Source organism: Eschrichtius robustus, chromosome 7 (assembly GCF_028021215.1).
Source record: "Eschrichtius robustus isolate mEscRob2 chromosome 7, mEscRob2.pri, whole genome shotgun sequence".
Classification (NCBI taxonomy): domain Eukaryota; kingdom Metazoa; phylum Chordata; class Mammalia; order Artiodactyla; family Eschrichtiidae; genus Eschrichtius; species Eschrichtius robustus.
In genome coordinates, this window is record NC_090830.1 from 76,798,753 (window position 1) to 76,814,911 (window position 16,159).

At 54.3% G+C, this 16,159-nt stretch overlaps 1 protein-coding gene across 1 annotated transcript in view; it reads left to right on the forward strand.

Moving 5' to 3' along the window:
* Nucleotides 1-16,159, forward strand: part of CDH23 (cadherin related 23) — a 398,173-nt gene that overhangs the window by 280,157 nt on the left and 101,857 nt on the right. The window contains exons 19-23 of the mRNA XM_068547762.1: nt 1,780-1,896; nt 5,583-5,695; nt 7,118-7,225; nt 13,477-13,666; nt 13,972-14,117. Coding sequence (XP_068403863.1) covers nt 1,780-1,896; nt 5,583-5,695; nt 7,118-7,225; nt 13,477-13,666; nt 13,972-14,117 — 674 coding nt within the window. The remainder of the gene's footprint in view (nt 1-1,779; nt 1,897-5,582; nt 5,696-7,117; nt 7,226-13,476; nt 13,667-13,971; nt 14,118-16,159) is intronic.

Here is a 16,159-nt window from a genome sequence, read left to right on the forward strand (position 1 = left end):
TGACAAGTGGAACCTCTGGAGATGTCCAGTTGTCTGCCAGCCCACAGTTCTTTACAGAGCACCTACTGTGTGCAGGTGCTCGGCTAGGCACTTGGTCCCTGCTCCCCTGCAGCTAGTTTTCCTGCAGGGAAGAGAATAATGACCAATGATTAATTCAGCAACCTTGGTTAAAGAAGAGTATGCAGATAGTTCTGAGTTTACGGGGCTGTGAGGCCGGTCCCAGGGCCCATAATGGCCGAAGGGGTCACCTTGGAGGATGGCATGTGTTCCTAGGTGAGGACGAGAATGGGAGGCTCCTCCCTGGGCTGTCTCAAGTGCCAGGGCCCAGCTTGCAGACCCAGGGCCACCAGCTCCACACTCAGGTTCCAGGGGACCTGCTGTGTTCTCAGGGCAGGCCGGAAGCTTCACCCTTACACCCAGAGTGGACGTTCTGTGGGGGAAACTCTCATATCAGGAATTGCTGCAGCAGCTGGAGGAATCAGGGACGGTGGAATCAGAGGTAACCTTCCCTGGCATCACAGGGCCTTCTAAAGAGAACCTTCAGGTACCTTCCTGGTACCTGATGTTTTGCTGGGCAGGTGCCAGGCCGTGCCCAGCCCATCCTTACCCATCCCAGTCTCAGGCACCCCCTGGAGAATATCACTCTGAAGCAGCCTCCTGCACTCCCCATCATCCCCAGAGACTCTGACAAGGAGAGGCCTTCATCATGGCACTTAATCCTCTTCCAAGTTGAGTATGCTGGGATAAAGGAGTGTGTCAGGGCAAAGGTACCTGTCCTCCTGCTCAGGACAGGACTGAGAGTCAGATCAGAGGCCCCACGGCTACCTGGAGGGGCCCAGAATGACCTGACTGTCCATAGTCCCCTGCCTGGCCCCTCATGCCCCCGGGACTGTTGATACATCAGCGTAATAGTAACCATGGTCTGCAGTTCAGTGGGAGCTACCGTGGGCCAGGCCTGTGCCCTGCATGTTTTATCCTTTGGGATCCTCGCCAACAACCCAAGTTGGGCTTTATAGTTAGACCCACTTTACAGAGGAAGAAGCTAAGGCTCAGACAAGTTAAGGCAATTGCCAGAGGTGCTACCAGACTCCAGCCTGGGTGTGGTGACTCTAGAAGGCCACACACTGACCCTCCTCGCCACCCTGCCAGACCTGGCAGCTGGGTGGCAGGCGGGGGCTGAATGCCTTTGCAGGCACGGCTACAAGACAGACTGCCCTCAGAGTCTGGCCAGGCAGCTGGCAAGGCTGGTCCCCTGACCCAAGATTTCACAGAGATGGAAATGAAGGTGAGGGCCTTAACTGGACATTAAAGAGAAAATAAAAACCCTTATAGGTTCTCCTTGTGATCAAGATAAAATAAGACCAAAATTGAATACAATAAAGGTAGAATAATTTAATACGGAGCTTCATTGCTTTTTGAGTCAAAGTCAAAGCTGGTCAATCTGAGCATATTTAATATGGTCACCAGGCAGGGAGGGATGGGGTGGGACAGTGGTGCACTCTCTGAGGCCGGGCCAGGAGTGAGTCGGGGACGGAGGGGGAGGACCGGGTCCATCCCAGGCTCCACTCCCTCCCATGGAGCCTTGTCCCCACACAGCCCAGGAACCTGGGCCACAGGAACAGGCAGTTGAGCCCGCTCTGATCCCTGGGTCTCCCCAGCGGCAGGCTTCCTGCCTCCTGAGGGCTCCTTCCCCTTGGGCCTGTGCCCCCGTCCTGCCCCCAGAGCCTGGGGCTGTGAGCCCACGGTGAGCAGCACCCCACTCCTTTTGTCTCCCGGAAGGAGCCACGGTGCTCTTCCTGAACGCCACGGACCTGGACCGCTCCCGGGAGTACGGTCAGGAGTCCATCATCTACTCCTTGGAGGGCTCCTCCCGGTTTCGGATCAACGCCCGCTCAGGTGAGCCCCCTGCGGCCCTTGTCCTCTGCACCTCAGGCTGACGCTCCGTACTCAGCCTGGGGACCGGCCTCTGGGCCGGGGTCTCCTCCCTTTCACGGGAGGCCCGTGTTTCTGAGCAAGTCAGCTTTGAGCACCTGGTTTTATCCCTGAAATACGCATTTGTGTGAGATGACTGATCTTACCCCCCCCCAAAAAAATCACAACATTCATTCATTCACCAGAGAATGTCTTTCAGTGATGAAGAGCCCTGTTATGTTTAAAATGTGTTCCATTTTACAAATATCTGGCTAACCCACTGCTCTTCAGGGACACCTTTCTTCAAGCCTAAGTGTCTCCCCTCCTCAGCTGCAAACCTCATTCTTGAATCCTGGCTCCTCTTCCTAACGTGGTGTGTGCCTCAGTTCCCCACCTACAGAGGATGCGCGCATATCAGGGCTGTTGTGTGAATTCAGTGAGTCATTATAGAGAACTCAGAGTAGTCCCTGGCACGTAGTAAGTGCTGACGAAGTTAGGTTATTACCATTATTTTCTTTGGTCTTTTCACCCTGGGGCCCCCATCCCCAGCTCCCTGCTCAGCCCATGTAACTCTCCTTTCTTCCTCATTTCTCCATATGCCTCCCTCTAGCTTTCTCTCCTCCTTGAGGCAGGGAGGGAAGGGGTGCAGAAAAAAGCATTAAGAGAACCCAGCCTTCTAAAAGAAGCTGGGAAGGAATGGGAGGCCCCCGATATTCATTCATACCTTCATTCAGATATCAGTGGGGGCCTGCTCCCCTCCAGGTGCTATGCTGGGGAACAGGATGGAATAAGACATGGTCTCACCCTCACGGGGTTCCAAGTCAGCTTAGTGGACATGCAAGGCTCCCCACTTCCAAGTACCCACTTGTGTATTAGGTAAGAGAACTTGTAGATGCCAAACAGGCAAACCCTGAAACCTCAGTGGCTTAACACGATAGAAATTCTAACTTAACACAGCAGTCCAATGCTGTGTTCGGGGGACAGTCTTCCACATGGTGATTCTGGGACCCAGGCCCCTTCCATGTTGTGGCTCCAAGGTCACTGCAGAAAGGAAAAGGGAATATGGGGTCTTGTGCAAGGAGATGTTTATGGGTCAGACCTGGAGGTAACATACATCACTTGTGCCCACATCCTGTTGGCCAGAACCAAGCAATGGCCCCGCCTAGATGCAAGGAAGGCTTGGGGAACATCATAGTCCCTGGCCTGGCAGCCCCTCCCCAGCAATCATTCTGGCCTGGGAGGGGAGCAGGAATCTTTGACGAACACTGGCCATCCCTGCCACAGGTGATCGGTGGCCCAGCAGGGCATCGAGTCTTCCTGTTATTCATGCCTCCCTGCTCAAAGTCTGCCGTCAATCTCTCTTTCATCCCCCTTTCCTGGAAGTTTGGGGAACAGATGGCTGGTGCTGACGTGTACAAAGACTGAACACACCCAGGGCTATCCTGAGCCTCCCTTTCCACCTCTGACAAAACAGGTGCCGCCCTCCCTGCTCTCAGGAGCCTCCAACCTCAGCGAGCCAGTGTTTCTAGGGAGCTCAGAGGAATATCGTTAACGAATATTAACTGCGTGCTCAGCACTGTTCTAAGTGCTCTGACCAGCATCGCCGCGACTCCGAGGCAGGTACTAGCCTCACAGCATCCCCATTTTCCATACAAGGAAACTGAAGCGTAGGAGAGGTTAAAGTCACTTGACTGAGGACTCGCAGAGCCTGAACTTCCAACTCCAGAGCCCACACTTTCAACGCTCCATTCTATAAAGCCGTGTAGAGCCGCGTGCCACCCCCAGATACAATGGCGGGCACACTGACCTTTCAGCACCTACCCAGCCTTCCCAGTCAGGGACTCCATCTCCACCCCGGGGCCTTTAATAATGACATGGACATTTTCTTGCTGCCTTAACACGGCTCCTTCAGCTCCAAAGGTGTAAGCATTTTCCTCTGAGCAACTTGGTCAAATTAGCCAGGCCTGCTCCACAAAGGTGGCCTTAATTGGATCTAATTTCCCAGACAGGAGGAGCCATCTATCATGCCAACAAGTTCATGTTTAAAACTTTTTAGAGCTTAATTTCTTCCTCACGCTGCCAATTAACTGACACCACCCCAGCAAGGAGCGTGGCTCGGTGGGCAGACCTTTGCCAGGCTTTTGTTCCTGGTTTTAGCACCACCCCCAGCTCCCTTCTCAGTCCTGCACAGGCCAGAGACAGGCCAGCATGGCAGGAAGGGAAATGTGAGAGTGAAAGAGTCCTAGGGACCACTGGCCCCGCTCCCTTATTTTATGGTAGAATAAATCAAGCACAAAGAATTTAAGTAACCTGCCCCAGGTCACACAGCTCAGGCAAGGGGCATAGCACACAGTCCCTGCCCTTGGAGAACCCTCACTGTCCTTTGGAAGGAAATGAGCACTTTCTGAGTGTTGGGAACTTCACCTAGAGTTATTTAATCCTTCCAAAGCTCTGATTTGAAAGCATACTAATCTCTCTTTTACAGACGAGAAAACTGAGGCTCAAAGAAATTAAATGACTTTTCCAAGGCCAAGCATCTGGAAAGGGCCATAATCAGAGTTCAGATCTGGGCTTCACTGTCCTCAAAGCATCGGCTCTTTCCCGTGGCCCACGGGCGATGGTAGATGACCTGGCTACTGTACTGTACTGAAGCTGGCTTGTGCTGGCTCACACCTGCTCACGAGAGCCAACTGTATACATCTCTTCCCAACTCCAGGTTCAATGCCATCAAGTGGGCAGCTTAAAATGGGCCCTGGTGGGAATATTTATAACTATGGAAGTCGGCAAATACCATTTTTTGTTCCTTTGGGGAGCCAGTTGTCAAACATTTACCGTCACACCACTTCCAGGTGACTTCCACATTTTAATTACACCAAAATACAAAGAAAAGCCCAAAACAGGCTGACAAAGATTATGGTCTATTTTAAATGTTTATATTTAATAGAATAACTTGTTTATACACTAAAAAAAATTCCAGGCATTATAATTATGTCACGTACAAGGTAATTAAGGAAATTATTTTATAACTGTTAAATCTCAGTGCACTATAGGTTGAGCTATCTAGAATGAGCCACAAGTTGGAACATGCATGAAGCACTTGGTGTGTTTCAGTCCTGTTGCTGCATTTCTGTGACCATGTGAATAAACAGTGCCAGGTGCTGCTCTAAGCTTTAGAACTAAATTAGGTGAATTAATCCCATAACAGCCCTATGAGGTAGGCCCTATTATTGTTCCTTTTTAACCAGATGAGGAAACTGAAGCACAGGGGATTTAAGTAATTAGTTCCAATTGATAAAGCCAGTGAGGTAATGTCAGCAGTCTAAGTGAGAGGTCATTTGTGACTGAGCTTGAGGCCAAATGTCCCTCCTGCCCTGTTTTCTAGCCCCTAACTCCATAATCAACCTAGATTTTCCCACCTCTGAAAATACCTCCTCCCCACGGGGTTATATTGCCCAGCTCTGGGATTCGGGTTCCCAAGGCATGGGTGCTATGCCCTCTCTCCTGTGAGCACCATCTCACCACCCCCCATGCACACCTGTACATTCACACATGTGCGGCCAGGTCACTGGATCTTGCAAGCGTCTCTCTTTTGCACACTTGCTCTTTCCCTCCTTCCCCAATCCCTCCCTGGCCCACCCAAACCCTCTCTCACGCACCCCTCTCTCCTGCAGGTGAAATTACCACCACCTCCCTGCTGGACCGTGAAACCAAGTCTGAGTACATCCTCATTGTACGGGCAGTGGACGGGGGCGTGGGCCACAACCAGAAAACCGGCATCGCCACTGTGAGTGCCTGGCCCTCCCCTGGCCCCAGCTCCCCACTTGCCAGCCAGGCTGCTGCCCCCAGCTCATCTTCAGCTTGCACCACTTAGGCCCCTGGGTGCTTGTGTCCTGAGGCAGTGTGAGGCCTTGTGGGAGTGGAGGGAGGGTAGCAGGTACCAATTCATTGTCAGCCAAGGTCAGCCCTGGGACCTCCACAGCTATGGGAAGAAAGACATTCCCAGGAATTCCCTGGCGGTCCAGTAGTTAGGACGCTGTGCTTCCGCTGCAGGGGGCACAGGTTTGATCCCTGGTGAGGAAGGATCCTGCAAGCCACACAGCGCGGCCAAAAAAAAAAAAGGCATTCCCACCTGGGACATGGGGGCATTCCGGAGGAGCAAGTACTCTCTCTCCTGCCCCCAAAGACCAGCTGGGAAGAAGGCATGAGCCCCATAGTTCACTCCCTGCCTTGGCACCTGCCAAGAAGCCGGAGCAGGTATTCCTGCCAGAAGAGTGGCTCAGAGCAGGAAGCAGGGCCCTGGAGGGTTCCTGGGGGCCTGTTACCACGCCACCCCTACATTTGCAGCCTAGGTTTGCAAGAAATGATGAGAAATGATGCCTAGGTTTCCCTGCCATGAGCAAGTAGGACCCAGGAAGGCCCAGAGCCCCATCCAAGGCCTTGGTGCCTCCGAGAGTAGGAAGCTAGAGGAAAGCCATTCGAGGATCCTGACTGAGCTCCTAGCTGCAGAAGAGGATGGGGGAGTGAGACACTCCCTCTGTGGGCGAGGAAGCAGGAAGAGCAGCTGACAGGTCACTCCAGCCACTCTCCTCCTTTTCCTCATTTGCTGTCCGTCTGGAGCCCTCTCCTGACCTCTCCTTTAGCCCTCATCCCACCCACAGCAGCTGCCCCCATCCTTACCCAGCCAGAGGAGCTGGGGTTGCTATCACTCGGCCAGGCACTTGGCCGAAAAATCCCCAGTGCCGTATTCAGTCACGGGAAGCCCCTGCTAATAAGACTCAGAGCTCTATAAATAATTTACCTGGGTGGCAGGTGAGCAGGGAAATTGCTTGGCTGGTAGCTGAGACTGACGGGGGAAGCTCTAGGGATTCTATCAGGTTCCCCACCCCAAACCTCCCCCATGCTGTCAGTCACCTTCAGCCAAGACTAGGGGTGGACAGAACAAGTCCCAAGTCACAGGAACGATTTCAGGGGTCATCTCATCCATTCCTCTGCCTCCTAATGGGACAGCACCTAAACCCTCTGAAGGGTCTTGGCTCCCTCCTGTCCTTGAAAGCCCAGGCCCTGCCCCGAGGCCCCCAAAGTGGGTGGACCTGGTGGAGTTAATGCCAAGGTGCCCCATAGGCATCTGAGTGTGTCCCCCAGCGTGGGCATTGTCCTCGCACAGCTCAGCTAGGTGCGTCCCACAGCGCCCCTTGTGGCTTTGCAGGTGAACATCACCCTCCTGGACATCAACGACAACCACCCCAGCTGGAAGGACGCTCCCTACTACATCAACCTGGTGGAGATGACCCCTCCAGACTCTGACGTGACCACGGTAAGCGGTGGTGGGAGGCAGAGCTGCTAGGCGGCCCCTCGCGGGGTGTCTGCCATTCCCACGGGAGCCCTGTGGGCCTGCCAGTGTGGTGCTGATGGACTTAATGTTTCCCTCGGAGCCAGCTCTAGGAGCAGAGTTCCAGAAGCTCTCTTGCATGGTGAAAGGCAGTCAGAGGTTGGGGGAAAGCCCTCACACAGTCCTCAGTGACAGGGGACTCCAGGCTTTGTCAAAAGGAGCGCAGGCAGCCCAAGGACAGTGCCAGAGGAGCTAGGGCTGGTTCACCTCGTAGCCACCCTTACCCTGAGACCCTAGGACTCTGGCCACCCCCTCAGGAGAGCCCCCAACCTCCCGTTCCCCCCTCAAATCGCACAAGCTTCAGCTCTGCCCTCAGCGCCTGCCTTCACCGCTTCCATCACTGCAGCCATCGGCCTGGGTCAGCTGGCCCAGGGCTGCCCCAGCAAGGGGTTCAGAGTTCAGGGACTTTCTGGCACGGGATGTTCCAGGTTTTCACAGGCTCCTGTGTGTGCTGCATGCAGGGAATGTGACTCAGGGTGGGGGAGGGGAGACACAGCCAAAAACCTCAGGGCGTCCAGAAGGGAGAGCAGAGTCCTGAGGAAGCTGAGCAAAGCCAGGCTTGAGCACCCCATCGATCCGCTCTGCTCTGGGATTCACATTTGTGAGGCTTTCTTTTCCCCCTCATACTTGTGCCCCATTTGGCCTCATTCAGGGGGGCTTCTCCCCAGATGTCCGGCCCCACAGACACCAGCCAGCCCTGTGATAGACGGGAACCTGACAGATTACGGCAACCCTGCTGGGACATGCCAGATGCTGTGCTGGGCACGTCTCATGAATTCTCTCATCCTTGTGGTGATCCCACGTGGCAGATGGGTTCCTTGCTTCCACTGTATGATGGAGAAAGTGGAGAGTTAGCATTTGAGGGGTTTGCCCAAGGTCGCAGAGCTAGTAAGATAGTAAGAGATAGTGTCAGGACTGAAACCCAGGTCCCACCTGGCCTTTATCCCTCTGTTGGCTCAGCGGTGCTCTGACAGGTGGCCCAGGTCCCGAAAAACTGGAGAACTCAGGTGGGATGAGAGAAGGGATGGTAACTTTCGTATGCAGCTCTCCAGGAAGGCTGCCCCACACTGAGTGCAAGCAACCTTGGGGTGGTGATGCCTAGCCTCCCTGCCCCACGCCACATCAACCACAGCCAGTAGTGACAAGGTCCACCTGCTCTAGATGGGAGAGGATGTCAACCTGGAAGGAAGGACAGAGAGAGAGAGATAACTATCACATCTGTCCTGTCTTCCTTTGTACAAGTTCAAGATCCGAATGACTCTCAACTCATGGGCAGGCCCGCCTTGCAAGGATTCCTGTAGGGTGGGGGGGGGGTGGGCGGTAGGGATCTGGAATCTGTGTTTTCTCAAAGCCCCAGACTGGGGGAGTCCTTCCAGCTCAGAGCCAGATTTGGCAATCACTCCCCTAGGCCCTTTCCTCTGTGCTCTCTAGGGCTACAGATCCGATGGGCACTCTCTGCTGCCACCTCATGTACACTAGGGGTCTAGACTAGGACAACCCCAGCCAGAGACCCCAAGAGCTGGGGCAGAATATTCACCTCTGAACATCTGTCTGGTCAACTCTTACCTTTACTTTACGTGACTGAGAAATTCCTCCCAGAGGGAACTGAGGAGAGAATGCGGCTGCATGGAACAGCAGCCAGGGGTGCCATTATTAAAGAGTCCACCTGCCAGGCAAAAAGTAGGTCGGCCCGGCTGGGACTGCGCTTGGCCTTGGGCAGTTCCCAGATCAGGTCCCCAGTGGCCTTCTCCGGGTCTCCAGCCTTTCCTCACATCCTCTGAGCCATGAGCAGGTAAGGACAGTGGGCCAGAGGCCTGCTGCCCAGTGCCCCCTCACTCTCCAGGAAACCTCCACAAACCTTCAGTGAGCACCTACTATGGGCCAGACCCTGTGCTTGGCAGGAGTACAGGAAGCAGCAAGTTTCCTCTCTGCCTTCAGGGAGCTTCGTGTCACTCCTAGGCTCAAACCCACCACTGGTTCCCACCTTACCCTGTGTAAAAGCCAGAGTCCTTACTGGACCTACCTGGCCCACAGGATCTGCCCCACCTTAACTCTGGGGAGATGGACATGTGAGCCCACCCCTCAGTATAGAGTGGACATGGCCGTTCCTCCCCCAGCTTGGGGCAGCCACAGGGATGGGGGACTTCAGCTTTTCAGTGACTCATGGTAGTGTTTGAGCCCTGGAAAAAAAAAATGTTAATGACTCAGAATTTCAAAAAGAAAAGAGCAGAATCAGAATTAAATCTTGTTATATTAAACATCTGCCAAATATGTTGTGACAACCTTAGAAATTACGCTATTTAATGTGTGTAAAAATTTCATTGCATTTGAGGACAAATTGTGGGTTTGATTTTCTGGAATTCCCAGTTATGTGTGATGATTGTCAGGATGCCAGAAATTAAGAAGCCCATACATTAATTGAGTTTGTCAGAGCAAAATAATTTCAAAAGGAATAGTCATAAAAATTCTTTCAGACTTTATAGCCGTGAAATGTATGTATGCATATATACATGGGTACATTGTAATACCTTTGAGAGGGGCCCCCTGGGACCTTCTAAGGCCTCACAACAGCCCTGGGTGAGGTAGGGGTTGTGGCTGAGGTGTGAGAAAAGTGGGCTTCAGGGAGGGAACAGCTAACCCAGAAGTGACATCAAGGGGGGGTGATATTTGAACAGAAACTGGCCTACCTGCTGACTCATCTCCCACCCCCCTTCTCAGACACACACACACACACACACACACACACACACACACACACACACACACACACACACACACACACACACACACACACACACACACACACACACACACACACACACACACACACACACACACACACACACACACACACACACACACACACACACCCCTTTCAGTTTCCTGAACCTGCTGAACTCTTTCCCATCTTGGAGCCTCTGCGCAAGCTCTTCCTGCCCCACCCCAGGGTGCTCTTCTTCCTCTACTCCCCACCCCTGCTCTTCCCGTGGCTGGCTCATTCTCCTCCATCTGTCCCAGCTCAAAATGCCACCTCTCTACACTCCGTTTCTTTCAGAGATGGCCACACAATCCGTGTTTATCTGTTTGTTAGGTTGCTTATTAAGGGGCAGTATAGCTCAGTGATTAAGTGGGTGCCTCTGGTACCAAAATGTCTGGGCTCTAATCCCAGCCATACTACTTACCAGCTGTGTGACCTTGGGCAAGTTACTTAACCTCTCTGTGCTCCCACCTTCTCAAGTAGAAAACGGGGATAAATTCTTTACTTGGTAGAGTTGTAGTCATACTTAATGAGCCAAAATACACAAAGTACACCGGCACATGGTGAGTGGTCAGCAAATGACAGCTGTTGTTGCCATCAGCTGCCCCCGCTGCTGGAATCACATCTGTCTTGTTCAGTGTTGAGCCCCGGTGCCTAGCACAGTGCCAGGCACATTGTAAGGGTTCAGCATTTGTGAGTGAGAGCTGTTGATGGACTTGTTCGCCTTTCGTCCCCACCCTACCTGGCTCTCCACTCCACCAGGCGGGGTTGAGTCTTCCTTGTCAGAGGCAGACTAGGGTGTGTGACCAAGGACTCTCCCAAGGGCCCCTCTAGAGGGGGCCCTGGCCACTGCCCCTGGTGTCTGAAGCGCAGGGTGATTCCAGTGATTTTTTTTCAGAGATGTGTGCAGGCGAGCATGTGCCATATTCGTGTGCACCGGGAGCTGGCCAGGGAAGTGTCTGTGTGCACATGTGCACCGCGGGTGTCCACCCGCACGGGCGTGAGCTTGCAGAGTGGCCGTTCTCTGTTTGCAAGTGAGATTTTTGGCCCAAATCTCCCTCCCCGCTCCTGCAGCCTCCTTCAAGGACCTGGCTGATGGGCATTGATTTAGAGCCTTTCAAAGCCCTCCAGCAAAATAAAGGAGAGAGGAGAGGAGAGAATTATTCCCCGTCAGGCCAGGAGAAAAATGACGAGCATGAAATGGGAAATAATGAGGGGAAAGTGGTGAGATTCTATACAATCGCCCAGCAGGGAGCTTGCAGGAGGGGTCCCAGCCCACCGCCTTCTGCTGTGCCCCCATCCCATGACCAGGGAGTGGGCCAAGGGGCCAAGAGTCAGTGCCCACCCCCAGCCATGGTCACTTGGAAGCAAGCAGCTGCCCAAGGTACCCCCACCCCAGCACTCAGGGGTGGTGGAGGGTATCTCAGCGCATTCAGCAACAGGCTGCTGCCCTGGAACGGGTGGTTTAACTGCTCTGTACCTCAGTTTCCCTATCCAGAAAAATGGGAATAAAAACTATCTCCCTCCTCTAACTTGAGAGAAGCATTGTAGAAACACAAGGCTTGCTGGTCTCCTCTGTCCATCAGTGGGATGACTTTGCCTGGCTGAAATGATACCAGGAGAGCCTTGTCCCCTGCTGTTGATACAGGGGTGATTGGGTCCCCATTATAGAGGCGGGGAAACTGAGCGCCATGCCCGCAGCACAGTGAGGGCTCCTCAGGCCTGGAAGGCTGGGGCCTCCCCCATCCCCGTTGGCACAGCAAGGCTGGGAAGGGAGGAGATGGGCTGAGCAGCTGGGGTGGGAGTAGAGCCATGTCCCACTCTCTGAAGCAGAAGAGGGGCCCGGAGTGGCTCGGGGTTCAGCGCCAACGTTGGCCCCTCTCCCTGGCCTCCCTGGGGCCCAGGGGCAGATGGGCACCCTCAGCAGGCCAACCCATCTGTCTGTTCTGGTCTAATGGCCCCTGAGACAACGCCGGCTGAGGATTAAGCCAGAGGAGGGACAGATTCTGCTGCCAAAGCACAAAAGACCCCACATCAAGTAAGATGAAGGAGCTGACAAGGCCAGGCTGTCATTGCCACGTGTTCTGGAGTTAAGAATGACACCGTCCTGATGTGGCCCCGGGACTGCGGTCACCTCCCCCCATTTATCTTGTCCACCTCTGGTGCTGCGGTGGCCCCTGCAGCCAGGGTTGGGGGTGAGCTGAGGGGTGGGTGCCACTGCTGTCCAGGGTGGGAACTGAGTCGGTTCCAGGGCTGGTGCTGTCTGACACTGAGTCTGGCCCATGCCTCTCTGAGCTCTGCTTTCCCCTTGTGGGAGGTGGATGGTAGAGAAGTTCCTACAGAGCAGGGGATTCGTGGGCATGGGGACCTGGGAGAGAATGGGCTGCAGGGTTTGTTGCTCTGGGTTAGGTCAGCGCTGAGGTTGATCCTCTCATGGGAAGGGACTGGAAAGTTAAACGGGCCAGAGTGTCTGGGGCCCCTGTCCTGAGACCCTCCCCCTTCTCGGGGATGGCGTTCCCCTTCAGGGAAACTCAGGCCTCTCCCTCCTCCAGCCTCCCCTATCCCCAGCCCCATGACTGGCCCACCCTCCAAACCAGGGGACTTATCCATGGCTCCCTTCCCATGCCCTGTCATCCTTGGTGTCACAAGAGGCCCAGTTCTTTTCAAATTGCCTCACAATCTAAAGCTCCAAAGGAAAGAAGAGAGGGTTTGATGATGAGGAACCCAGTTCCCAAAATCTGGGGTTTCAAATCCTTTCAAAAGATCAGCCAAGGATTTGGACTCCCCAGCCCTTCCCAGCCCCTACCCTGAAGAATTCCATGGTCATGGGCTACAGGGATTCCTGCTCCCCCAAAAGCTCCATGAACATGTTACCCCACATGCCTGGAAAGGAAGGACGCTGGCGGTGTTGCCTGCTGGAGAGACCTAGAGCCACTTCCTGGATGGGAGACTTTGGGAGACTCACTGTGCCTCATCTGTGAAATGGGCTTAATTATAGGTGTCCTCCTCGTAAGACTGTTGACACAGTCGGTGGAGAAGGCCTGGCGTCTGTGAGGTTCGGGGAGCCTCCTATATGCTATCAGGTGCTAAGTGTTGCTTTTACAGATCAGAAGCCGAGGCCTGAGTGGGGAAAGGGACTTACCCAAAGTCAAAAGAGTGGATGGAGAAGCCAAGGAGCCCAGGACTTCCAGTGCTCGTTCATCTTCTGAACCTCCTGCCTCCCAACCCCCAGAGATCCCCCTGCTGAAGCCAGGAGGGAGACCCACTTCCCAAGTTTGAGCGAGGATACCTCCTGCTCCCAGACAGTGGGGTGCCCGGGACCAGTGTGTGAGCTCAGACAACCCGGGCGGGCAGCCCGGGCCACAGAGACCCCCTCCCTGGCCTGGGCTCAGTGGAGGGGTCGGTTCCTCCCGGGCAGGTGGTGGCCATTGACCCAGACCTGGGGGAGAATGGCACTCTGGTGTACAGCATCCAGCCACCCAACAAGTTCTACCGCCTCAACAGCAGCACAGGCAAGATCCGCACCACCCACGTCATGCTGGACCGGGAGAACCCCGACCCCCACGAGGCGGAGCTGATGCGCAGGATCATCGTCTCTGTCACGGACTGTACGTGCCCCTCACGCCTGGGCTGTGGCCCCTGACACTCAGTGAACCGGGGACCTCCCCAGTGGCATGTCCTCTGGGCGTCCCGGGGCCTACCCAGGAGGGCTGTGTCTTGATGACTAGGAGTGGAGTGACACCCACTTCCCAGTTGTGACCCAGCCCTCGCAGAGGGCAGAGGGAGCTGGGGGTGCAAGGCCCAGGCTGCTTCGTGAAGGGGCCCCTGGGATGGAGGGCCACTGAATCGCCTTTCTCCACCCCCCTTTTTCTCCTGCACCCCTCTTTCCCTCTCCTCTCCCCGGTCCCCCTAGGTGGCACACCCCCTCTGAGAGCCACCAGCAGTGCCACGGTGTTTGTGAACCTCTTGGACCTCAATGACAATGACCCCACCTTTCAGAACCTGCCTTTTGTGGCCGAGGTGCTTGAAGGCACCCCTGCGGGGGTCTCTGTCTACCAGGTGAGTTTCCCTTTCCTGGCCCGGGATCCTGCTCTCTGTCATCTCCCTCACCAACCAGCCAGCAAGGGAGCAGTGGGTGCTATGTGTGCCCAGCCTTGTGACGGACACTTGGCAGGGGTGGGGCAGGGGAGGCCAGCCCGAGACCATCAGACAGGGCACAATCCACACCAGACTTGGAGAGCCAGTGCTCTGAGAGATGGAAGTGGAAGGCTTCCTGGAGGAGGAGGGACTTGAGCTGGGTCTGGAAGGGAAAGCACCACAGGAGATGGTTAAAGGCAGAGGGAGGGAGGGGGACAAAGAATAGAATTCTAGGGAGCCAAATCAGTTTCTCAGGGCCTAATTGTGGAGGTCTGGCCCAAGACCCTCAGCGCTTCATGCCTAAAGGTGGTTCTAGAACACGAAGAAGGTCGGGCGAGTGTAGCCCAGGCATCCCGCCTCCATGGGCAGCCCCCTCCTGTGCTCTCCTGTAAACCCCAAGGCAGCGCCACACAGTGGGTGGATTCCCCCACTTTTCAGGAGACTTAAAGAGACTTGCCCAAGTCCCTGTAGCCAAGAAGAGGTAGGGCCTGATCTTGAACCTGGGCCCTCTGCCTCCTGCTTCATCACCCTTCTGGTCAGGGAGGCCCTGAAGGTACAGGTTGAGGGGAGGTGATGCCCTAACAGGGGCTATTTAGAAACACTGGAAAGCCCTCAAAGTTGAGATGGGCTTTGGAGTACGACCAACATGGGTGTGGGTCCCAACTCCACCACCTGTGCTGGGTGACTTGGAGCACACTATTTAACCTCTCTGGGCCTCAATTTTCTCACCTGTGGAATGGGGATCCGAAGAGTACCTGGCTGGCTGTGCTGTGGGGATTCAATCAGACACCTGTGTAAGCAACCTGGCACTTGGATTGCAGGAGATACACAGTAGCCGATGTGCTCATGATTTATGTGTCTATCGTGAGGGTTTATACCCTAGAGACAGCGGGAGCCCGTGGCACGGGGTTAGCCTGATCCCATTTGAAGAAGACAGCGTTATTTGCCAGGGTGCCAGAGTGGTTAACCTTGGCCATGCCCTGCAGGCCCACTGTGCTTCAGTTTCTTCATCTGTAAAAGGAGATTAAGGCTCCAGGGAGCATTCATTCTCTCCAACAGAACTTTCTCCCCAAACCCCCAGCAGGGGGAGTTGCGATCCAGGGAACAGCAGCCAGTCCCTGAGGAGAAGTCCCCCAAATAGGAGGGAGGTTGGTGAGAGAGCAGATGAGCCCCCAGACCTGGTTCTCCAGGGCTCAAAGACAGCAGAGGAAGGAAACGCCCACCAGCACAGCTTCTGAGTTCACAGAGGAACTGGCTCAGAGTCATGAGAAGATGGTGGGAGGAGCTGGGAGCGTTTAATTGGGAAACTGTCTTCAGATGCAGAAAGAGGGCTCTGACCCAAGCTCAGCAGTTCCCGAGGTGCCCTCTACAACCTCAACCAATAATGATTTCTGCTGAATGTGCAGAAGAACTTTCCCCAGGGATTAGAGCTGTGTGCAGACAAATTGGAAGTAGTGAGCCCCCCATCGTGGAAAGCATTCAAGCTGAGTCTGGATACCCTCTTATCCAACTTGTTGGATGTAAATTAGACCAGATGACTTTGACATTGTCTTTCAATCCTGAGAGTCTTGGCTTGACCCAAAGCTCTTATTTTAACTGATATTGTACATTTTTTCTCAAATGTCTTGAATCATCTTCTGTAAAACTTCCAGCATATCAGGGTCTTGAGTCAGGAGCTCTCATCAGGGCTAGAGGTGCAGATAGGAACAGTGTAGGGACTGGAAGGAGGTTTGCCTACACGTGGCCTCGAATGGCCTGTTTAAAATAATAAGCAAATCCTCAAGTGACTTTCAAGAACAAGTTCTTGATATCATCTTGTTTTTGTTGTCTTACAAAGCAAAACAAAGCAGGGAAGGGAGTCCTTTTGATCGAGCGTTCTGTGTAGTTGAGCTGCATGTAGTTGAAGGGGTCTGAGCTGTAAACTGCTGCTCCTAGCCAGTAGCACGAGGGCCGGGGGTGAGGGA